Here is a 24,247-nt window from a genome sequence, read left to right as displayed (position 1 = left end):
GCGCTGGGGCCCGTCGGCATGGCAACCGGGACGCTGCACACACCGATGACGTCATCGGTGCCGGCGCAGCGCTACCGGTGCAACGCCGCTTTAGGGCCCCAGGGAATTTTTGAACTGGCCATAACTCTGGCGCTAGTCCCTCTAGCGCCTCAAAAGCGGCGCTAAGGCAACTCAATTTCTAGGCCTATATCTCTTCTGAGTTATCAGGGATATAAGTGCAACATGTAGGTCCTATTATAGCGCATGTCCCTCCTTGTTCTGCTAGTAAGTAGTCAAGTGCCATTCTTTTCTGCAGGGCAACTGTCCTGATGGCTACCATTTCGTCAGTTAGCAACTGGTTGGCTCTAGCAGTGTCATTGGCTATCTTCTCTAGTAGTTGGTTCATTACCTCAGTTTCCCTTATTGTTCGGTGTATTCCATATTGGGGCACAAAGAGGCTCAATACCTTGTCCCATATGGGTATTTCCCGTTTTACTCTTTGCCTGACTATCCTTCTTGCCTCGTCTAGATTTCTGACATGGAACATGCCTGGTTGAACATATCCCAGGAAACACGAGCTATCCCATTCCTGTGGCAGCCAAGGATAAGCCCGGTTACTACGTATGAAATACGTGCCGTTGTATGCTCCCCGTGTTGGGTTTTGGGATCTATCTGCACTCGCGCAGATGGTAGCCCGTGATTTGACTCTACCCCGCCAAACCCGTGATTTTACTCGGCAAACTTCAAACCCTCTGGTGTATACAGTGATATTTACAGATCCTTCAGACCCGTTTTTCAGTGGAACATTTAGGTTGTTGGCCTGGGGGTTGTTCCATATGTGAATAGTAAGGTTACAACCCCTAATTTTATTGATGGTTGTGATTTTCCCTAAGGCGAAGTCTAGGCACACCTTCCCAGTTACAATTTTATCAATTACGAGGGCTGAAGGGTTGTGTGTTCGATCATAACTGGGGACATACCATCCTCTAAACTTATTTAAGTTATACCCCATTTCTTCCCATTGGCTTCGGGTTGTAATTACTGGGTCACCTGATTCGGGGGAGTTGCTACAATAGCTTTCGACACTTGTTTTATTTAACGATAAGAGCCATGAAATGGTTTCTTCCAGTGAAAATGGGATCACATTCAAAGGAAGTCCCTCTTCGGCATTTGCCGGTCCTTGTGAACATATCCAGCAACTAGAGAGATCCAACTGGCTTGCATACTTCCATGACATATACAAGTAACTATTCCCTGTCACTCTTTTCCTGATTACTTCCTTAGCTGCGTGCAAGCTGGTTATTAGGGCAACACGCGAACAATTTTTGGAACATGGTTTCAATAGTCCTTTAAAGTCTTTTCTTTCTCTTCGCTATTTCCTTCTGGGCCTTGGTTCAGAGCTGGAGCCTTCTTACAGTGTGATGCGTGTATCCATGTAGGTCTTTCCCTGATTTTCACGGCTGTGTTGGTGGTAAGGAGGATTTGGAACGGTCCTTCGAATCGAGGTTCCAGGCCGTTCTTTCTTTTGAAGATCTTTACGTAGACGTTGTCTCCTGGCTCGAGGTTGTGGCAACGTACATCTGCAGGTTCAACCTGGGCCTCCTTCACCTGTTGGTGGAAACTAGAAATACATTTTGTGAGTGCACTGCAGTAGTTCAGCATATTTTCTTCCATCTTGTGAATGTCCATTTGCTTGGCCGTGAAAGGTGCTGAGAAAGGTAGTCTCTGTGGCCTTCCCATGACGATTTTGTGTGGTGACAGTCCTGTAGTCTTGTTAGTTGCGGATCGCATCGTCATTAATGCTAAAGGTAGTAGTTCAACCCATTTAAGTCCTGTTTCTTCACTGAGTTTTTCAGCTCTCCATTATATCTTTCCACCAATCCTGCTGATTGGGGGTGGTAACTGTAATGGAAGTGCTGGTTAATTTGTAGAGCTTTACATAGTTCTTTGATTACAGTTCCTGTAAAATGGGATCCGTTGTCGCTTGACAATTGAACCGGTATCCCGAAGCGAGGTACAATATCTTTCAACAAGCATTTAGCTACAGTAACAGCATCATTTTTCTTACACGGTAAAGCTTCGATCCATCTTGGAAACATATCTACAATGACTAATACATATTTAAATCCCATACATGCTGGTAATTCTATAAAATCCATCTGTAAATGTACGAAAGGACCCGTGGGGTTTGGATGGGAGGCAGACTGTACTTTCACTGTCTTACCCGGATTCATAGTCTGACAGGTAACACAATTTTCGCAAATGCTTTTTGCTACGGCCGAAATACCTGGTGCGTACCAGGATTGTAAAATATAATCTGCCATCCCTCCTTTGCCCGCATGGGTGAAAGAATGAACACATCGGGCAATCCAAGGCAATAGGGCTCTTGGTGCCACTACTCTACCATCCTGATGAACACACAATCCATCCGAGTTCTGGAAACAATTTTTGGACACCCATTCTTTTGTCTCATTGGCAGTGGTCTGAGACTGAGAGGCCACCATGTCACCTAGAGTGGGGTTTAATTCCTTCTGTGGAGGAGCTGGTTTTAAAGGTAACATCGATACCTGAGGACCAGTGAGGGACAAAGCAGTTCTTTTTGCTGCATGATCTGCCTTTTCATTTCCAAGTGACAGCTCATCCCGACCTCCCGTATGAGCTTGACATTTAATAATCGCCAATTGTTTAGTGTCCTTGCACAGCTCGTGCCCTAGATATCTCACCCTTGGTGAAACCAACTGCAACTTTGCTTTCGAAACCTTGTGGCCTTTTTGTGCTAAGGCTCTGAGGAGCACAAGGGAATCTTGCTCACATGCTTGCTTTGAGGGAGACGCTATCAGTAGGTCATCCACATATTGAATAAGTGTGGAACCTGCGGGGAGGACAAGATCCTCCAAGTCCTTCTTGAGGCACTGGGAAAATATAGTCGGGCTTTCGGTAAAACCTTGCGGCAGTCTTGTCCAGGTGTACTGGCGTCCCTTGTACGTAAAGGCAAACAGAAATTGAGATTCCGGGTGTATTGGAATGGAGAAAAAGCTGAGCACAGATCTACAACTGTATAATAGGTTGTGCCTGGCGGAATACTTGTTAGGATGGTGGCAGGGTTTGGCACTACCGGGTAAGTTGGAAAAACTGATTCGTTGACAGCCCTTAAATCCTGTACTAGTCGCCATTTGTTAGTCGCAGCCTTCTCGACTGGCAGTATAGGAGTGTTGCAGCTACTGGTGGTAGATACTAGTACCCCTTGTGAAAGAAGGGACGTAATTATAGGTTCTATACCCTCCTCTGCCTTTCTTGAAAGGGGATACTGGGCTTTTCGTGGTAGAGGCGCATCTGGGTTCAAGGTGACCTTATAAGGTTGTGCTGTTAACATTTTTCCTACCTCATTTGGATGTTGCGCCCATAGCGTCTCGGGTACCTGCTGTAAGAGATCAGCCTGTTCAGTGCATGGCCAAATTCCCGCCGGTGATCGCTGCATCCTTGTCATTTCCCCGTTGAGATCGAGCGGTTGGTTTAGTTGAATTGAGAATCCTCCGTCCTTGAATTTAATCAAAGTGGCCCCTGATCTTTCCCATGTATGCTGGACCTTCATCTATGGCTTCATTCGCTTCACCATTGGACCTAAATCTTTAGAATGGAATCCTTGGGCGACTGCAAGGGTACAGTGTGGATAAGCATGCTCAATTTTATAAAGAGGTTTAGTCACGGAAGATAGTTCAATAGCAGCGGCAATACCTTCTGGCCCAATGAAGATTTGTTTAATAATCAATCGATACTTTAGTCCTATATAAAGGGTTGATAAAACTTCCATTTCTACGTCTTTTCCAGTTTCATCATAGTACACCGTACAATGTAGACCAGGATGCTAACCATCCATATTCAGATCCTTTAAGTACTGTGATACCAAGCTGGTAACGAAACCCCATGCTCCCACCAATGTAGCTAGTTCTGTGCTGACCGTAGGGTCTAATATCATCCATGCGTAGAGGACAGGGTCCTCAAGCTCTCTTTGTGGGAAGCATGTTAATGGACTAGCGAAACATTTATCCTCTGGTATCTCTATTTTAACTCCCCTCGGAGAACACAAGATTTTAGCATTCATTTTACACAGTAGGTCTCGCCCTAATAAGTTCCATTTTGTATCATTGGATAGGAGAAATGCATGAGTTTTGGTCATTCCATCAGCTTTTACATTCAAGGGTTCAGACAGCGATAAACGGGAGGGCACTCCTCCTAGTCCAATAATTGATAGAGTTTTGCGACATTGATTTTCCTTCCGAGTATTCTAATCCCAACATTGACCAGGTGGCTCCTGTATCTACCAAGAAGGGGACCTCTTTGTTGTCAATCTTAAGTTTCATGATTGGCTCATTTTTAGGATTTACTGACAGAATGGGCATCAGAGCATCTGGGTCACTTGGAAATGATTTTGGTGGTCAATACCGTTTCCTTGATGGTGCCCTCTTGCCGGATCATTGACTGTGAAATGAGTCTGGGGTCGGTTGTGACCTTGGACTGGGGGTGGCCTTTGGTTGTAATTATTGGGATTACCTCCCTGTTGTTGAGACGGTTGGCGGCAATCTCTCCGCCAGTGGCCTGTCATGCCACAATTCCAACATGTACCAGGTGTGTTCCAACCTCCCCCTTGATTTGTTCTTTGGCCTCTCCCTCGCCCCCCAAATCCCCTTCCTCTTCCTCTTTGTTGTTGGGGGCAATAGGGGCCTGCATACATCATTGCAGAAGGAGCCTCATGCTCCACTTCCTTTTCTGGCATGAGGACGGCGGCTTTCCCTTTTTGGTTCTCTGATTCTCTACTTCTCTCTTGCAGACCCTTAAGGATCGCAACTAGTTCCGGGAGGGGTTTTTGCCTCCATTCTAAACGAATTAATTTTAGTGGGTCTCTTAATTCTGGTCTTAATCCATTTACTAGGGTGCTGACCATTGGGCCAATTGATTCTGTATCCTTCAGGCCTGAAAACTGATCCATATTCTTTTGCAATCTCTCAATATAATCCTCTACATCCTCATCCTTTTTCTTCTTGGTCTACTATAGGATATATAGACTTGACCTTAACTTGCTTAACTTCTTGGACCACCATTTGTTTGTCTGGGCTTTCCTTGCTCTCTTCTTTTGATCTCTTTTTCTGGTTCCCTCTTTCACTAGCCTCAGTACTTAACTGTTTTCTCCTTTCGGCTTCCCTTTTCCAATCGCCGAATGCTGACCAATTAACTTTCTTCTTTCCCCTTCTACCTGGATCTCTATCAAGAAGACACTCTTCAAGACAAGTAATCCTATCTAAATTAAAGGATCGATCTGGCGGAAAGGGTCTTATTTTATTTTTAGTCCAATTAGTCCAATTTTCCATATGGTCGATGGAAGACTGGCCACAATTTTTCAACATAAAACAGGCTGGAGTGCCTTTTTCTGGCGTTTTACTTGATTGACTACCCATTGTCCCTCTACGTAATTGTTAGCAGGAATACTTTTTCTGGGTCTGTTGTCTTTCTTACTTTCTTAACGGTTAATATTTTGATTCCGTAGCATAAAATTATACACCACAATATGAGGATTATAATTAGCAATCCGAACAGTTGTCGCAACACTTCATCAATATTATGAGAATTGACAAAATTAGACATAACAATTAACAAACATTATGAGACAATCCTAGTGGTCTTTATCAACATCGAACCAGTGTCACAGAATCTCCAACTTTCACCGCTCAGAGTGTCTCAGGGTCTTGGCGCCTACTTTGTGGTCCTGGCCTTCACGTGGGGCATTTGCCCTCTTAATAACCGGCCTGAGGCTAGGCGTTAGAGATTTAACACACTCCTTGTCCAATCGGGCTCAGTTGATTGGCTGTGACAAGGCTTGAAACCGAGAGACCACCACGAACAATAAACACGAATTTAAGTACTTATAGTAGCAATTTATTACACCGCGCGGATTCTTAACCTATTCTTCCTACCGGGACTCTAACCCGTCACACATTCCCTTCTTCTGTTTGGGATTCCAACCTGCCGGTTTTCCCACTATCGGGACTTCAACCCGTTCCACATTCACTTTTAGGGATTTTAACCCACCAACTAGTTTAGGATTCCAACCCGCCGGTTTTCCTACAACTATGCTACTCCTTCTTTGGTAGTAGTCTTAACCTTCTGCTGTCCGGACAGTCTTAACCCTTAAACCGTACCGGTATCTCTTACTCTCTACATGCCAGTATTTTCAGGGTCCGACTTTCCGAGAACCGATCCTCTCTTTACTGTAGTTGATAAAAGAGAAAATGATTACTTAAAGGTAACCGAACCCTGAACTGAGTCTACTCACAGATCGCAGTACACTTGCCGACGAGCGGGACTCAATTGTACCTGTTACCGGGGAGGCTTCCTGGTTTTGAGTGTTCAAGAGACACTCCCTGGCCAGTCAGAGACCGTTCCCCGGAACGTCACAACCTTGGCATCCGCTCCCCGTCAAGTAGTAAGCGATCTCGGTGGAACCTCCAAGAAATACTGTCAAAGTTCGAGCAAGACTCAGACGCACGGCAACTGGCAAACAACACTTTTATTTTTACTTGTCACAAGGGGAGAGCAGTACAATCAATGGTTGATACTACAACTCCGACGAACGCTTACAAGAGGCTCATATTTATACATTGGAGTAAACAAGTTCCAGATAATCACGTGGATATTACATCATTGGTTTAGCAACACTAATTTCTCAAAAAAACAACTTACATTAAACAAAGCCTATTCTTTCAATTCCGCTTCTTATCTCTACTAGTCTGACCATCTGAACCACAAGTTCCAGTCTTGTCTTACCGCAGCGTATGCCTTTCTGAGGTGCCGAATCGCGATTGGATGCCGTACAATAGCTAGTTAACCATATCCTGCAATGATTCAATCTTCTATCTAGCAGTCAAGCCCTCGTGACCTTTATTGTTCTTTAATACTAAACCACAGGTCAAAGAGCAGGTTTCCCTCTTCCTTCTTATTGAGTTTGCAAACTGCCAATTCTGCTATGCTTGCACTTTGCGAAGCTGAAGTTCCTCTTTGCTCCCTTTCCGAAACTAAAACATCTATTATTACCTTATGCAATTCATTCCTTATGCGAAGCCATTTTGTTAGCCAGTTTGTTGGCCATTTTATTTACATTTCCACACTCCCAAACCCACGACCTCTACCACCTAGAAGGACAAGGGCAGCAGGCGCATGGGAACACTTCCACCTCCAAGTTCCCCACCAAGTCACACACCATCCTGACTTGAAGTATATCGCCGATCCTTCATCGTCGCTGGGTCAAAATCCTGGAACTCCCTCCCTAACAGCACTGTGGGAGTACCTTCACCACACAGACTGCAGCGTTTCAAGAAGGCGGCTCACCACCACCTTCTCAAGGGCAACTAGGGATGGGCGATAAATGCTGGTCTTGCCAGTGACGCCCACATCCCATGAACGAATAAAAAAAAAGACAAATATTTACATGCTTCTGTTGTGTACAGGGTTATAAAGAAGTAGGATTGATTCAGAGAAGTTTAACAAAAATGATTTGAGGTTTTCGATCACTGAGCTTGGAAGTGGATGGGACATATAGGTTGAAATTGGTATGCAATTTGCACGTTTTCCAGGTTCAAAACAGGCCACAAAGCCAAATTCTGCAGCGTGCCGGAAGTGCGCCCAACGCTATATTGGTTCAGGCGTCCTTGGCAGCTACCTGAAACAAATGCAGTCACTATTTAAATATGTTAGGGTCCTGTGCCTGAATCAGGGCCCTTTTCTGAAATTGGCATCTACGTGTGTCTGAATCTTCACTGCTTTAACCCACCCAGCAAATCATGACAGAAACAGTCGGTAGGCAGATTTCACCAGCGGTATTTAATTGCTTTATGCTTCATGGGTGTTTTAGGGACAGGTTTTTTGTTGTTTTGGCAAGTGTTTGTCTTTTGAGATATTTTGCAGAGTGAGTTTGTGGACTGCAGGAACTGTTACACAGGATTTGTTTGTTCCCAATTGGTAAACACGGGAATGTTGCTGGTCTTGCACTTGAGGCTCCAAAATCAAGAGGAGGAGGAGGAGCAGCAGCTGTAAGGGAGGAAGCAAAGACCTGCACAGGCTGCAAGAAGAGAGCGAAAGAGGCAAGGGCCCAGAAGGCATTTCAGCATGTGAGGCTTCAGAATATCATACCCGAGCAATGGAGTGGTGTGTAAGGCAGCTGCATTTCAACAGGGAGATGCCTAGACCATCTGTTGGAGCAAGAATTGGAGCCCGACATCAGGGCGTGCACTGCACTGTGTGTGGCAGTGAAGGTACTAGTGGTTCAAAACTTTAGGCCTCTGACTCTAAACTGCTTTTGGTGACATTAACAACATCATTCAATTTGCTATGCACACAGCTATCCAGCAGGTCACTAGTGCACCGTTTGCAAGGCAACAACAATTCATTAGCTTCCCCATGGAGGCTGACAAGCAGGAAGAAAGAGTACTGGGATTTTCTTGATTCCCACAGTTGCTTGACATTATAGACTGCACACATGTAGCCCCACATGCTCCTGATCACAAAGCAGCACTGTTTCTCAACAGGAATGGCTGCCTTTCACTCAATGTTCAACTTGTTTGTGATCACAGGCACCGAGCCATGCAGGTCTGTGCCTGGTTTCCTGGCAATAGTCACGATGCTTTCATACTGTGCCAGTCTTCAATTCCCCCTGTGTTCCACCCAGTCCATTGGGTGGCAGGCTAGCTGTTGAGGGACAAGTGTTAATCCCTCTCCAACTGACTCATGACTCCTCTCAGGATCCCGGGCATAGACGCGGAGCACTGATTATAATGAGAGCCATGCAACAAGAGTAAACCATTGTCATCCTGGAACAACGGTTTTACCATATGGACAGCTAGGGAGGAGTCCTTCAGTACAACCCAGAGCGAGTGTCAAGATTCATAATCGTTTGCTGCATGCTTCAAAATCTTGCAATATAAAGGGAATTTGCCTTGTAGCTTCCTGAGAAGGAAGTGGAATGGGAAGATGAAGAATAGCATGAGGAACTGGATGGTGCAGAGGAAGAGCACTGTCCACCTGTGCTACAAACTGCCGGAGCTGTAAGGCAGCAAATTACTGAGGAGAGATTCTCCCCTCCCAGAGTCCCAGAGCTCCTTTCATCTGGCCCAGTCCTGATACCCACCATATCATTGCCCTCAACTGTACAATTTCATGAGTAGTCCTGCTGCCTCACTAAGATTATGAAGACTAACAGCCATACCAAAACAAAACATTTTACTTCACCACCCCAAAAGACTCCAGTCTTGATTTGACATGACTGATGCCTTATCTACAAATCACCCTTGTGCAAATCCCTAGTGCCTGTCTTGTGTGCTTGGTTTCTTAGCTTCTGGCTGGCACTAACGAGGGCGCTAGTTGAGAGGCTGGTGGGGGAGCAGTTGTGCTGTCATCCTAAGAGAGAACAGCATGTGCCTCTCCTGTGGAGCCAATGCCACTCTGCGGGTTTAGCCTCAGCACTCGCTGCTCTGTATGAGAACACAGTGGAGGCTTGCTGCGAGGCTCTCAAAGCCCCCATTCATGCTCTCCTTCAGCCTTTGTAAGTCAGAGGAGATGCTCGCCCCCAGATCCAAGATGGCGGATGTTTGAGCTCCCATCGAAGTTTTAGAACTGTCGCCAGAGGCTCCATCATTGTGCAGTCATAGAGCTGACCACTTGCTTCATGTTTGACTGCATGGTCACGATGCTGTGCGCAAAGGCAGCACACAGGTTGGAGCCAGTCTCTGAGTTGGTGTCTGCAAGTGTAAGTTCAAGTTACTCTTCTTCTTCTATAGTGCTGCCCTCTTCTTCTGCTCCCTGAGGGCTGTGTGGATATTCTGGACCTGAAATGGGACAACGTTTACCATTTATTGGCATGGGTAAACAGAGGCAGATGAGTGGCTTCTGAAAGCAACAGCAATTTGTCATGCATAGTGTGTGAGGGTGAGATTTAATTGAGAAAGGAACGAGGGCAAGGTGGTTTAAAACCCTGCGGGACCAGCTTTGCCAGACACCACACGCCTGACCTGTCCCCTGACATAAGATCCCATGACACTATTCAAAAAAGAGCTGGGGAGTCATTTTGGTGTCCTGTACAACATTTATCCCTGAACCAGCACCATCAAAAACAGATTATCTAATCATTTATCTCATTGGTGTTTGTGGGACCTTGCTGTGTGCAAGTTGGCTGATGTGTTTGCCTAAAATGTAACAATGACTTCACTTCAAATGTACATCATTGGCTGTGAAACACTTTGGGATGTTCTGAGGTTGTGAAAGCCACTATATAAATGCAAGTTCTTTCTTTACTGCAGAATCTAATTCTAAATACGAAATCTGAAATCTGCCCTTGTTAAAGGGCTGATTTTAGGTCCAATTGCCTCGGATGACAGAGGATGTCTTAGATCAGGTGTTACATAAACTAACAATCAAACCAATTGCAGAAAATATAAGTAATAAGTATATTTTAGATTGCATAAAATAGTGATTGCTATCTATTTAAATAAAATCTGTCTTTGAAACATTTACATTTTAATAGCTTCACTAAAAAGAATAACACCACATTTGGAGTTTATAACAAAGACTATGACTGAACAACAGGGCTCATCAGAAATAATTTTTAAGCGAGTTTGTTTTACAGTAATTTCCTGCAATGCAACACATTTATTTTTTGCAGCTCCATCATCCAAATGTAGTGAGATATTACAAGACTTTTGTAGAAAGTAAGTATAATTTTGCATATAAAAGAAAAGACTGGCATAAAATGTACTTATTTGTTTATTTAAAGCAATTGCGTATTCTCATAGTGTATTTGAACCCCAGAAATTCAAGTACAGTGTATTTGCATCTAAATCTGCAGTGCCCCTGTAAATTATAAATAAGAAATTCTCTTGTCTTTCATATAGTTTACATTTCCAAATGTTTAATTTTTCACTGAAGGTGGTGATTGCCCTGGTAAAACTGCAAAAATATAACTTTGTGACATGCTAATTTTTGTCATGTGATGAAACAGCACTGTTACTATTTTAATCACAATGTTTGTATCATCCTTCTAATGATGTAAGCATCACAAGGTAGGCTTTCACTGAAGGATATCTGCATCAAAAATAGATTTTAGAACACTGAACAACAAGTATAATCATGGCAAATGTTGTAATGGAAGAGAGAGAATATCCATGGAAGTCAGTCCCTATTAGACATGAATGTCTACTGGGTATAGAAACATAGAAAAATAAGAGCAGGAGTAGGCCATTCGGCCCTTTGAGCCTGCTCCACCATTCAATATGATCATGGCTGATCCTCTATCTCAATACCATATTCCCGCTCTCTCCCCATACCCCTTGATGCCTTCTGTGTCTAGAAATCTAGCTATCTCCTTCTTAAATATATTCAGTGACTTGGCCTCCACAGCCTTCTATGGCAGAGAATTCCACAGGCTCACCACCCTCTGAGTGAAGAAATTTCTCCTCATCTCAGTCCTAAATGTCCTACCCTGTATCCTGAGACTGTGACCCCTCGTTCTAAACCCCCCAGCCAGGGGAAACATCCTTCCTGTATCCAGTCTGTCTAGCCCTGTCAGAAATGTATACATTTCAATGAGATCCCCTCTCATTCTTCTAAACTCTAGTGAATACAGGCCTAGTCGACCCAATCTCTCCTCATGAGACAGTCCTGCCATCCCAGGAATCAGTCTGGTGAACCTTCGCTGCACTCCCTCAATGGCAAGTATATCCTTTCTTAAGTAAGGAGACCAAAACTGCACACACTACTCCAGGTGTGGTCTCACTAAGGCCCTGTATAACTGTAGTAAGACATCCTTGCTCCTGTACTCAAATCCTCTTGCAATGAAGGCCAACATACCATTTGCCTTCCTAACTGCTTGCTGCACCTGCATGTTTGTTTTCAGTGACTGGTGTACAAGGATACCCAGGTCCCTCTGTACATCAGCATTTCCCAATCTATCACCATTTAAATAATACTCTACCTTTCTGTTTTTCCCACCGAAGTGGATAACTTCACATTTATCCACGTTGTACTGCATCTGCCATGTATTTGCCCACTCACTCAACTTGTCCAAATCACCTTGAAGCCTCTTTGCATCCTACTCACAATCCCATCTAGTTTTGTGTCATCAGCAAACTTGGAAATATTACATTTAGTTCCCTCATCCAAATCATTGATATATATTGTGAATAGCTGGGGCCCAAGCACTGATCCCTGCGGTACCCCATAAGTCACCGCCTGCCACCCCGAAAAAGACCCATTTATTCCTATTCCCTGTTTCCTGTCTGTTAACCAATTTTCAATCCATGCCAGTATATTACCTCCAATCCCATGTGCTTTAATTTTGCACACTAACCTCTTATGTGGGACTTTATCAAAGGCCTTCTGAAAATCCAAATACACCACATCCACTGGTTCTCCCTTATCTATTCTACCAGTTAGGTTACATCCTCAAAAAACTCCAGTAGGGATGTCAAACACGATTTCCCTTTCATAAATCCATGTTGACTTTGTCTAATCCCATTGATATTTTCTAAGTGTCTACCACATCCTTTATAATAGACTCTAGCATTTTCCCTACTACTGATGTTAGGCTAACTGGTCTGTAGTTCCCTGTTTTCTCTCTCCCTCCTTTTTTAAATAGTGTGGTTACATTTGCCACTCTCCAATCTGCAAGAACTGTTCCATAATCTATAGAATTTAGGAAGATGACAACCAATGCATCCACTAATTCCATGGCTACCACTTTTAGTACTCTGGGATGCAGATTATCAGGCCCTGGGGATTTATCAGCTTTCAGTCCCATTAATTTCTCCAGCACTATTTTTTTTACTAATACTAATTTCCTTTAATTCCTCCTTCTCACTAGACCCTTGGTTCCCTAGCATTTCTGGGAAGTTATTTGTGTCCTCTTCCGTGAAGACAGAACCAAAGTATTTGTTTAATTGCTCTGCCATTTCCTTGTTCCCCATTATAAATTCTCCCGTTTCTGACTGTAAGGGACCTACATTTGTCTTCATTAATCTTTTTCTTTTTACATACTTGTAGAAGCTTTTATAATCCGCTTTTATGTTCCTTGCAAGTTTACTCTCATACTCTATTTTTCCCCTCTTAATCAATCTCTTGGTCCTTTTTTGCTGAACTCTAAACTGCTCCCAATCCTCAGGCTTACTACTTTTTCTGGCAACTTTATATGACTCCTCTTTGAATCTAATACTGTCCTTAATTTCTTTTGTTAGCCATGGTTTGGCTGCTTTTCTTTTTGCGTCTTTGCACCAGAAAGGAATGTATAACTGTTGCAATTCATGCATTCGTTCCTTAAATGTTAGCCATTGCCTATCCACCTTCATGCCTTTTAATGAAGCTCCCCAATCTATCATAGCCAACTCACTCCTCATACCATCGTAGTTTCCTTTGTTTAGATTTAGGACCCTAGTTTCGGATTGGACTTCTTCACTTTCCATTTTAATGAAGAATTCTTTCATGTTATGGTCACTCTTCCCTAAAGGACCCCGCACAACAAGATTATTAGTTAACCCCTTCTCATTGCACAATACCCAATCTAGGATAGCCTGGTCCCTAGTTGGCTCCTCAACGTACTGGTCTAAAAAACCATCTCGTACACACTCCAGGAATTCATCCTCCACAGTATTATTGCTAATTTGGTTTGGCCAGTCTATATTTAGATTAAAGTTACTCATGATTACTGTAATACCCTTGTTACATGCATCTCTAATTCCTGTTCGATGCCATCCCCTACATTACCACTACTATTTGGAGGCCTATAGACAGCTCCCACCAATGTTTTATGCCCCTTGGTGCTTCTTAACTCCACCCAGACTGATTCTACATCTTGATTTTCTGAGCCAATATAATTTCTCACTATTGCTCTGATTTCATCCTTTACTAACAAGGCCACCCCACCTCCTTTTCCTTTTCGCCTGTCCTTCCTAAATATCGAATATCCTTGGATATTCAGCTCCTAGCCTTGGTCACCCTGCAGCCGTGTCTCCGTAATCGCAATTATATCATATCCGTTTACATCTATTTGTGCTGTTAATTCGTCTACCTTATTATGAATGCTTCGTGCATTCAGATACAGTGCCTTTAGATTTGTCTTTAACAGTTTTAGACATCTTAACTTTTTTTGTACTATGGCCCATTTGTCTTATTACCATTTTTTCTTACCCGGACCCTATTTGTTAATGCACTCCTTTGTTTGTATGCTCTGTCCCTTCCTGACACAATCTGGTTATCCTTACCCCAATCACTTTCCTGCACTACTTCCTTGTTTTTTCTCTTTAGTTTTCTAGATTTCTCACCACCGGGGCACCACCCCCCCCCCCCGCCTTATTTAGTTTAAAGCCCTATCTTCCTCCCTAGTTATTCGATTCGCTAGAACTCTGGTCCCAGCATGGTTCAGGTGTAGTCCGTCCCAACGGAACAGCTCTCTTTCCCCAGTACTGGTACCAGTGCCCCACAAATCAAAACCTACTTCTCCCACACCAATCTTTGAGCCACGCATTCATCTCCCTGATCCTATTGACCCTATGCCAATTTGCTCGTGGGTCCAGTAATAATCCAGAGATTCTGACCTTTGTGGTTCTGCTTTTTAATTCAGTCCCTAGCTGCTCCAGCTCTCTCAGCAGAACCTCTTTCTTTGTCCTACCTATGTCGTTGGTACCTACATGGACCACGACAACTAGATCCTCCCCCTCCCACTCCCACTTCAAGTTCTTCTCCAGCCCGGAGGAGATGTCCTTTACCCTGGCACCGGGTAGGCAACATAGCCTTCGGGACTCACGCTCCTGGCTGCAGAGAACAGTGCCGATCCCCCTAACTATACTGTCACCTACTACAACCTCCTTCCTTTTTACTCCCCCCATTTGAACGGCTTCCTGTACCACGGTGCCGTGGTCAGTTTACTCGTCCTCCCTGCAGTCACCACACTGGTCCACAAGGGTTGCAAGAACCTCGAATCTATTGGACAAGTGCAGGGACTGAGGCTCCTGCAATACTACCTCCTGGATCCCCGTAATCTGCCTCACTCGCAGTCACACCCTCCTGTCCCTGACCACGTGTCAATTCTAAATTATTTAATCTAAAGGGTGTGGCTGCCTCCTGGAGCAAAATGTCCAGGTAACTTTCTCCCTCCCTGATGTTTTGCAATGTCTGCAGCTTCTCAACTCGGAGCCGAAGCTCCTCGAGCCGCAGACACTTACTGCAGATGTAGTCGCCCTGGACAAAAATGTCCACAAGCTGCCACATATTGCAGCAGCAACACATCTCCTGTTTTCCCATTATTTTATTTGTTTAATTAGTTTAGTATTAATCAAATTATTTACCTCGTTTAGTTTATTAAATTAATTAAATTAAGTTTAGTTTTTAAAATTTAGTTATATGTAATGGCCCAGAAATTCGGGTCTCCAAGGGTGAGTACGCATGGGGTACTTACCCGTAAGCCCAATGGAAGTGCCGGTTTCGTGCATGCACTGCGCATGCGCGGGAAACCGGCACGTCCGTTCCCCTGAAAGATGGGGTTCAGAGGTCGAATGCATGCGCAGGAGAGGCAGCGCGTGCGCATCGAACTTACGTTTTTTTTGCAGGTTTTCCCGGGAAGGTAAGTCTCCAGAAGTTAGACATGTAAAAAGCAGTCGCAAGGCCTGCTTTTTACAAGGTAAGTGGTGAATTAATTAAAATTAAAACATTTTTCCCACAGGTTTATTATTTTTAAATACTTTAAAGAAAGGTAAGTTTATTTTTAGCCCCGTTAGAAAATAAAATTATTTTTTTCAAAAGTTTAAATTATTGTTTAAAATAGTTATTTCATGTAATTTATAGTTTATTTTTAAAATGTGATTTAAAAAAAAAAAATTATTTGAAGATTTAGTGATGTTTTGGGGCTTATAGTATTTATAGGTTTGACAGCTGTCAAACTTACGAATGAAGCATTCCCTGCTACCATTGGCTCTCCATGGCCCACGTGATCCCAGGGGACGCACCGAACTAACTGCGCCCCTGGGATACGCAAGCACTGTGCACCGGCAGTTGGAGGAGGCCCAGGATCAGAATTCCACCGGGGCCCACAGCTCAACGGCCGGTGCGCTAGATAAGTGCAGGTCGGGGGCTTGCACCCGCAGGAAGCCCCGAACCAAATTTCTGGGCCTATATGTTAACTTAAAATTTAGCCCACGGTCACTATCTTAAAACTTAGCCCACAATCACTTACCTGCCTTACCTGTAACATCATGACGTAAGAAAACTACTTGGCACTTGGTCTAAGTGTTAAACAAAGCTTTAATCAACTGTTTTACAACATGCAGGTCTAGTTGTGTCCTTCACTAGTTCCTTTTAAGAATGTCCTGCGCAAGCTGGGCCCGTGCCCGACTATTTATACTCTCCCTGGACAGCGCCACCCATAGGCCGCTCAGTATTATTTCATAAGTCTTTCTTTCATGAATGACTGATTCATGTCACATCACACTGCCGTTTTCCCTTGTTGATGCAGGTCTGTTGCTGCTTTTATCCCCGCTCTCGGGCCTCGGTCTGCTCCCGCTCAGGTCCACCGCCGCTCTGCGGGAGAAGTTAAGAAAAGCAAGCACCTCCTTCCCCCACTTCACTGAACTCCCACACTTACCAAACTCGCAGTTGTTCACTCTGTGGTGCTAAACTCCTGGAGTATCCAAGGATAAATACTGTGACCATGTGGCAAGCAGTGCATGCAGCCTCATCCCACATCCTTCGATATGGTACTTATTTTATTTGCCTTGGAAGGATGAAAGGATGAGCAAAAGTGTTAGGATTCACACTCAGGACCTCCTGGCTTCAAGTTTGAACTTAAACCCACTGGTGCTTAGTATGTTATATATATTGCCGCACTATAGGAATAGTTCAGGCTCACACTATCTTATTAAACATTGAGGTTTATTGTCACAGTTTGTTGACTATCTTATATATTTTCACCTACCTATTAAATATATGTCTGATAATTTACTGTAGGAATAACAATTTTCAGATTTATCTTGGTTGATATAATATTTTCTTTTGTTTTTCTTTGTTTTGCCAATTTTAGAACCCTAAATGTTTTGTAAAACTTCAGATATATTTCTGGCATATTGACAGAGGGCAAAAATAAGGATAGTTCAGTACTTCTGTCAAAAGATTCTCTTGTTTATTGCTGTTCTTTGTAGATGACCGATTGTATATAGTTATGGAATTGATCGAAGGAGCACCCCTTGGTGAGCACTTTAATTCCCTCAAGGAAAAGCAGCAAGAGTTTACAGAAGAAAGAATATGGACTATATTTATACAAGTAAGAACCTTTAATGTTCTTTATACACTGTAATGATCTTAGTACTGAAATGGAGGGTACGTTGGAGACCCGTTGGATAAGATATTTATTCAAGGACAAAAGTAACAAACATGAATCTGATATGATGGGTTTGCACATTGAATTTAGAAGTATTCTTCTAATATTTATCCTTGGTGTGTTTTCTGTTTCTACAGCAGTTTAGATTTATGCTAATATTTTCAGTAAAGCTCACCAGAGGTAATGTGACTGATATTTTCTGCTATCGCAAGTCACTCAAATTCACAAGTGACAATAATAGGGAGTTGAGAATTTTATATCACTTTTAAGATACCACATGATGGGCACTGAACCTACACACACACATTGGGTTAAAAATACCATTCAGTCAGGCCAAGAACTGCATAGTTAGCTTATCTATAAACAGAAAAGGCTGGAAATACTCAGCAGGTCAGGCAGCCTCTGTAGAGAGAGAAACAGAGTTAATGTTTCAGGTCAGTGACCTTTGGTCAGAACTGTTCTGACTAAAGGTTATCGACTTGAAACATTGGCCCGGATGCAGACGCATTGGGAGTGGGGCGAGGGAGGGGTCCGATATTGCATGGGAAACCCAAAAGTAAGTTCAGTGCGCCTGTCTGTGCCTTTTTAATGCAGCCACCTCATTATAATTTTACTTCCGGGTTTGGCGTCAATTGCACAGCAGTGGTCGTGATGAGGACCCTCGCAACGTGATCTCAACTCCAGTATTTAAAGGGCCAACCCAAAAATGTAATTTGCAGGAGCTTGGAGTTGGAAGCAACAGTGGTAGAACTCTCATTATGGAATCAGGATGATCACAGCCTGCGCCGTGGTTTAATGGCGCCTCGCTTGATGTGCTTCTGGGGTCAGTGAGGAGCCGGAGAGAGATACTCTTCCCCAGCAACGGGAGGAAGAAACCTACTGCTGACACAAAGAAGACGTGCCTGGAGGTGGCCCAGGAGGTCAGCAGCAGGAGCATTATGCCACGCTCCTGGATTTAGTGCAGGAAAGGTGAGTACAGTTGCACATTCACCTACATCTTGCTGTGCGCATCACCCCACCTCCTCATTCTGTGTTCTCAAGCCTAATCGATCACATCACTCCTCACACCCACTGACCTTGCACGAATACACATCCTTCTCTTTCTATGCACTTCCTCACATCCCCATCTATCCATCCATCACTGGCACTCACCCTCATCCTTATGCAATTTTATGCCTGTCCCTGATCGTCACCCTCACCAAATGTACTGCATCCTTTGGGTGAACACATGCCATTACAGTCATGCCGTTGCAGGAAAAGAGAGCACAAGGCACAAGGGAGAGAAGTAGAGGTGGGCCTATGCGGATCACAACTGCAGAGACTTGATTTCAACAGTAAGTGAAATATGATCATCTTCATAATGATTAGTTGCAACATTCTTACCTTGCCAGTACTAATTCATATCTTTTATCTCTGCCAGGGCCTTCACGTGTGCAGTGATGTCCGAGTGGATGATCCATATCGGCCTCCTCCTGAATTATCCACCACCACAGAAGCCAGTCTTCAGCCAATTCAATTCACTCGACGTGATATCAAAAAATGGCTGAGCGCACTGGATACATCAAATACTGTGGGCCCCGACAACAGCCCAGCTGTCGTGCTGAAGACTTGTGCTCCAGAACTAGCCGCGCCTCTAGCCAAGTTGTTCCAGTACAGCTAAAACACTGCATCTATCCGACAATATGGAAAACTGCCCAGGTATGTCCTGTCCACAAAAAGCAGGACAAATCCAATCCGGCCAATTACCACCACATCAGTCTACTCTCAATCATCAGCAAAGTGATGGAAGGTGCCATCAACAGTGCTATCAAGCAGCACTTGCTCACCAATAACCTGCTCTCTGACGCCCAGTTTGGGTTCCACCAGGACCGCTCTGCTCCAGACCCCAGTACAGCTTTGGTCCAAACAGGGACAAAAGAACTGAATGCGAGAGGTGAGGTGAGAGTGACTGACCTTGACATCAAAGCAGCATTTGACTTGAGTGTGGCATCAAGGAGCCCTAGTAAAACTGAAGTCAATGGGAATTGGGAGGAAAACTCCCGACTGGCTGGAGTCAGACCTATCACAAAGGAAGATGGTTGTGGTGGTTGGAGGTCAATCACAGCCCCAGGACATCGCTGCAGGAGTTCCTCAGGGCAGTGTCCTAGGCCCAACCATCTTCAGCTGCTTCATCAATGACCTTCCCTCCATCATAAGTTCAGAAGTGGGGATGTTCACTGATGACTGCGCAGTGTTCAGTGTCATTTGCAACTCTTCAGATAATAAAGCAGTCTAGGCCTACAGGCTGCAAGACCTGGACGACAATCAGGCTTGGGCTGATAAGTGGCAGGCAACATTCACGCTACACAAGAGCCAGGCAATGACTATCTCCAACAAATGAGCGTCTAACTACCTCCCCTTGACATTCAACGGCGTTACCATCGCCGAATCCCCCATCATCAATATCCTGGGGGCCACCATTGACCAGAAACTTAACTGGACCAGCCACATAAATACTGTGGCTACAAGAGCAGGTCAGAGGCTGGGTATTCTGCGGCGAGAGTCTCACCTTCTGACTCCCCAAAGCCTTTCCACCATCTACCTTGGAGAGGGCCGCACCCTCCGATGCAAACTCTCCACTGCTGTCCCTTCCACCACTTGTGAAGTGTGAGTCTCCAGGTGAAAATCCAGCAATCTGTCTTACTGGGACCACTGAAGTGCGAATATCACAGGAGTCCTGTGATGGTGTACCTTCAGAACAAAATGGCTCCTCTGAGGAATCGTCGTCCGTGACCTCCAATGACTGCTGCTTTTTTAAAATTCATTCATGGGACATGGGCGTCGCTGGCAAAGCCAGCATTTATTGTCCATCCCTAGTTGCCCTTGAGAAGGTGGTGGTGAGCCGCCTTCTTGAACCGCTGCAGTCCGTGTGGCGAAGGTACTCCCGCAGTGCTGTTAGGGAGGGAGTTCCAGGATTTTGACCCAGCGACGATGAAGGATATACTTCTAAGTCAGGATGGTGTGTAACTTGGAGGGGAACTTGGAAGTGGTGGTGTTCCCATACGCCTGCTGCCCTTGTCCTTCTAGGTGGAAGAGGTCGAGGGTTTGGGAGGTGCTGCCAAAGAAGCCTTGGCAAGTTGCTGCTGTGCATTTTGTAGATGGTACACACCGCAGCCACAGTGCTCCAGTGGTGGAGGGAGTGAATGTTTAAGGTGGTGGATGGGGTGTCAATCAAGCGGGCTGCTTTGTCCTGGATGGTGTCGAGCTTCTTGAGTGTTGTTGGAGCTGCACTCATCCAGGCAAGTGGTGAGTATTCCATCACACTCCTTACAGTGCCTGGTAGATGGTGGAAAGGCTTTGGGGAGTCAGGAGGTGAGACACTTGCTGCAGAATACCTAGTCTTGTTGCCACAGTATTTATGTGGCTGGTCCAGTTAAATTTCTGGTCAATGGTGACCCCCCAGGAAGTTGCTGGTGGGGGATTCGACGATGGTAATGCCGTTGAATGTTAAGTGATGGTGGTTAGACTCTCGCTTGTTGGAGATGGTCATTACCTGGCACTTCTGTGGCATGAATATTACCTGCCACTTATCAGCCCAAGGCTCAACGTCGTCCAGATCTTGTTGCATGCGGGCATGCACTGCTTCATTATCTGAGGAGTTGTGAATGGCACTGAACACTGTGCATTCATCAGCAAACATCCCCATTTCTGACCATATGATGGAGGGAAGGTCATTGATGAAGCAGCTGAAGATGGTTGGGCCTAGGACACTGCCCTGAGGAACTCCTGCAGCAATATCCTGAGGCTGTGATGATTGACCTTTAACCACCACAACCATCTTCCTTTGTGCTAGGTATGTCTCCAGCCAGTGGACGTTTCCCCCCAATTCCCATTGACTTCAGTTTTACTAGGGCTGCTTGATGCCATACTCGGTCAAATGCTGCCTTGATGTCGAGGGCAGTCACTCTCACCTCACCTCTGGAATTCGGCTCCTTTGTCCATGTTTGGACCAAGGCTGTAATGAGGTTGGGAGCCGAGTGGTTTTGGCGGAATCCAAACTGGGCATCAGTGAGCAGGTTATTGGTGAGTAAGTGCCGCTTCATAGCACTGTCTGACACCTTCCATCACTTTGCTGATGATTGAGAGTAGACTGATGGGGCAGTAATTGGCCAGGTTGGATTTGTCCTGCTTTTTGTGGACAGGACATACCTGGGCAGTTTTCCACATTATCGGATAGATGCCAGTGTTGTAGCTGTACTGGAATAGCTTGGCTAGAGGCGCAGCTAGTTCTGGAGCACAAGTCTTCAGCACGATAACCAGGATGTTGTCGGGGCCGATAGTTTTGCTGTATCCAGTGCGCTCAGCCATTTCTTGATATCACGTGGAGTGAATCGAATTGGCTGAAGACTCGCTTCTGTGATGGTGGGGACCTCAGGAGTAGGCCGATATGGATCATCCACTTGGCACTTCTGGCTGCAGATGGTTGCAAATGCTTCAGCCTTGTCTTTTACACTGACGTGCTGGGCTGCACCATCATTGAGGATGGGGATATTCATGGAGCCTCCTCCTCCTGTTAGTTGTTTAATGGCCCACCACCATTCACGACTGGATGTGGCAGGACTGCAGAGCTTTGATCTGATCCATTGATTGTGGGATTGCTTAGTCCTGTCTATAGCATGCTGCTTCTGCTTTTTAGCATGCATGTAGTCCTGCGTTGCAGCTTCTCCAGGTTGGCACCTCATTTTTAGGTGGTACTTTGTCAAATGCCTTCCGAAAATTCATGTAGACGACATCCATTGCATTCTCTTCATCAATCCTCCCTGTTACTTCATCAAAAATTCAATTAGATTAGTCAAACATGATCTGCCTTTTACAAATCCGTGTTGGCTATCCTTAATTAGCTTAAACCTTTCCAAGTGCCCGTTAATTGTTTCCTTGATTATTGTTTCTAAAACTTTACCCACCACTGATGTTAAACTGACCGGCCTGTAGTTATTAGAATTGTCCTTGCACCCTTTCTTGAACAATGGTGTCACATTTGCCACTTTCAAATGTGGAAGGAGTGGTTGGTTGTTTTCAGGAATGCTTTGTGTCAGTGGCATTGGCGGGGCGGGGCTGGAAGGGTGGCCTTTGCATGTGCTTCTGACATCAGTCTACTGGTGCAACCTTAGTGAACCTTGCATTAATAAGGGCATCCTAGCAGCAATGTGAGCAGCTGGTGGTTAATTGCCATCAATACCTTCCTCCTCCTCGTCTTCCTCCTCATAGAAACATAGGAGCAGGAGTAGGCCATTCGGCCCCTCGAGCCTATTCCGCCATTTAATGAGATCATGGCTGATCATCCAAATTCAGTACCCTGTTCCTGCTTTCTCCCCATATCCCTTTAGCCTTAAGAAATATATCTAACTCCTTGAATATATTTAATAAGCTGGCCTCAACTGCCTTCTGTGGTAGAGAATTCCACAGGTTCACCACTCTCTGGGTGAAGAAATTCCTCCTCACCTCAGTCCTAAATGGCTTACCCCTTATCCTTAGACTGTGACCCCCTGGTTCTGGACTCCCCTGCCGTCGGGAACATCCTTCCTGCATCTAGTCTGTCTAGTCCTGTTCGAATTTTACAAGTTTCAATGAGATCCCCTCTCATTCTTCTAAACTCTAGCGAATATAAGCCTAATCGACCCAATCTCTCTTCATACGTCATTCCTGCCATCCCAGGTATCAGTCTGGTGAATCTTCGCTGCACTCCCTCCATGGCAAGAACATCCTTCCTCAGATAAGGCGACCAAAACTGCGCACAATACTCAAGGTGTGGTCTCACCAAGGCCCTGTACAACTGCAGCAAGACATCCTTGCTCCTGTACTCGAATCCTCTCGCTATGAAGGCCAACATACCATTTGCCTTCTTAACCGCCTGCTGCACCTGCATGCTTACCTTCAGCAACTGGTGCACAAGGACACCTAGGTCTCGTTGCACTTTCCCTTTTCCCAATCTATTGCCGTTCAGATAATCTGTCTTCCTGTTTTTTGCCACCAAAGTGGATAACCTCGCATTTATCCACATTATACTGCATCTGCACCAGTCCAAATCATACTGGAGTTTCTCTGCATCCTCCTCACAGCACACACGCCCACCCAGCTTTGTGTCATCTGCAAACTTGGAGATATTACATCTAGTTCCCTCGTCTAGATCATCCATCTCGTCCTTGGAATCGTCCAAAGAGGATCTGTGTTCTGCGCCTTGTTCCACCTGCAGGTCTAAACCTTGCTGCTGTGCAGTGTTGTGTAGTCCGCAGCACACCACAACCATTCTGGACACCCTGGCTTATGCGTACTAAAGGGTGCCTCCAGATCTATCTACGCACCTGAAGCGCATCTTCAGCATGCCGATAGCTTATTCAATCACACATCTGGTGAACATGTGGCATTCATTATAGCGCTGTTGGGCTTCATTGGTCAGCTTTCTGACAGGTGTCATCAGCCACGTTTGAAGTGAGTATCCCTTGTCTTCGAGCAGCCACCCCTTAAGTGTGCTTGCAGGTCCAAAGAGGTCAGGGAGCTTAGGCTGCCGCAGGACAAAAGCTTCATGGCAGCTCCCTCGGAATCTTGCGCACACCTGCAGATATATCTTTTTATGGTTGCATGGCAACTGCACATTGATGGAGTGGAAGCCCTTGCGGTTCACAAATATTCCTGGTTGATCTGGGGGTGCCCAGATTGCCATGTGTGTGCCGTCAATGACACCTTGCACCTGTAGCAAGCTAGCCAGAGATGTAAACCCAAGTGCCTGCTCATTCTGACAGGTATCGTCGCAGGTGAAGTTCACATAATTGCCAGCCCTGGCAAGCACCTGTCTTAGGCATTTATGGGCTGCCCACTGGGAGATCCTGC

At 45.1% G+C, this 24,247-nt stretch overlaps 1 protein-coding gene across 11 annotated transcripts in view; it reads left to right on the top strand.

Annotated features, from left to right (window-relative positions):
- nek10 (NIMA-related kinase 10) overlaps positions 1-24,247 on the top strand; it is a 470,337-nt gene that overhangs the window by 244,906 nt on the left and 201,184 nt on the right. For all 11 annotated transcript variants that reach the window (XR_015078459.1, XM_085988547.1, XM_085988546.1 and 8 more), the window contains 2 exons: positions 10,685-10,730; positions 17,202-17,323. Coding sequence is in view for 10 of the 11 variants with exons in the window: in XM_085988547.1 (XP_085844673.1) it covers positions 10,685-10,730; positions 17,202-17,323 (168 nt within the window). In the remaining variant the exon portion in view is untranslated. The remainder of the gene's footprint in view (positions 1-10,684; positions 10,731-17,201; positions 17,324-24,247) is intronic.

This window comes from Somniosus microcephalus, chromosome 5 (genome assembly GCF_052327205.1).
Source record: "Somniosus microcephalus isolate GS21.2 chromosome 5, FLI_Smic_1.0, whole genome shotgun sequence".
Taxonomy (NCBI): Eukaryota; Metazoa; Chordata; class Chondrichthyes; order Squaliformes; family Somniosidae; genus Somniosus; species Somniosus microcephalus.
This window is presented reverse-complemented; position numbering and strand designations above follow the sequence as displayed.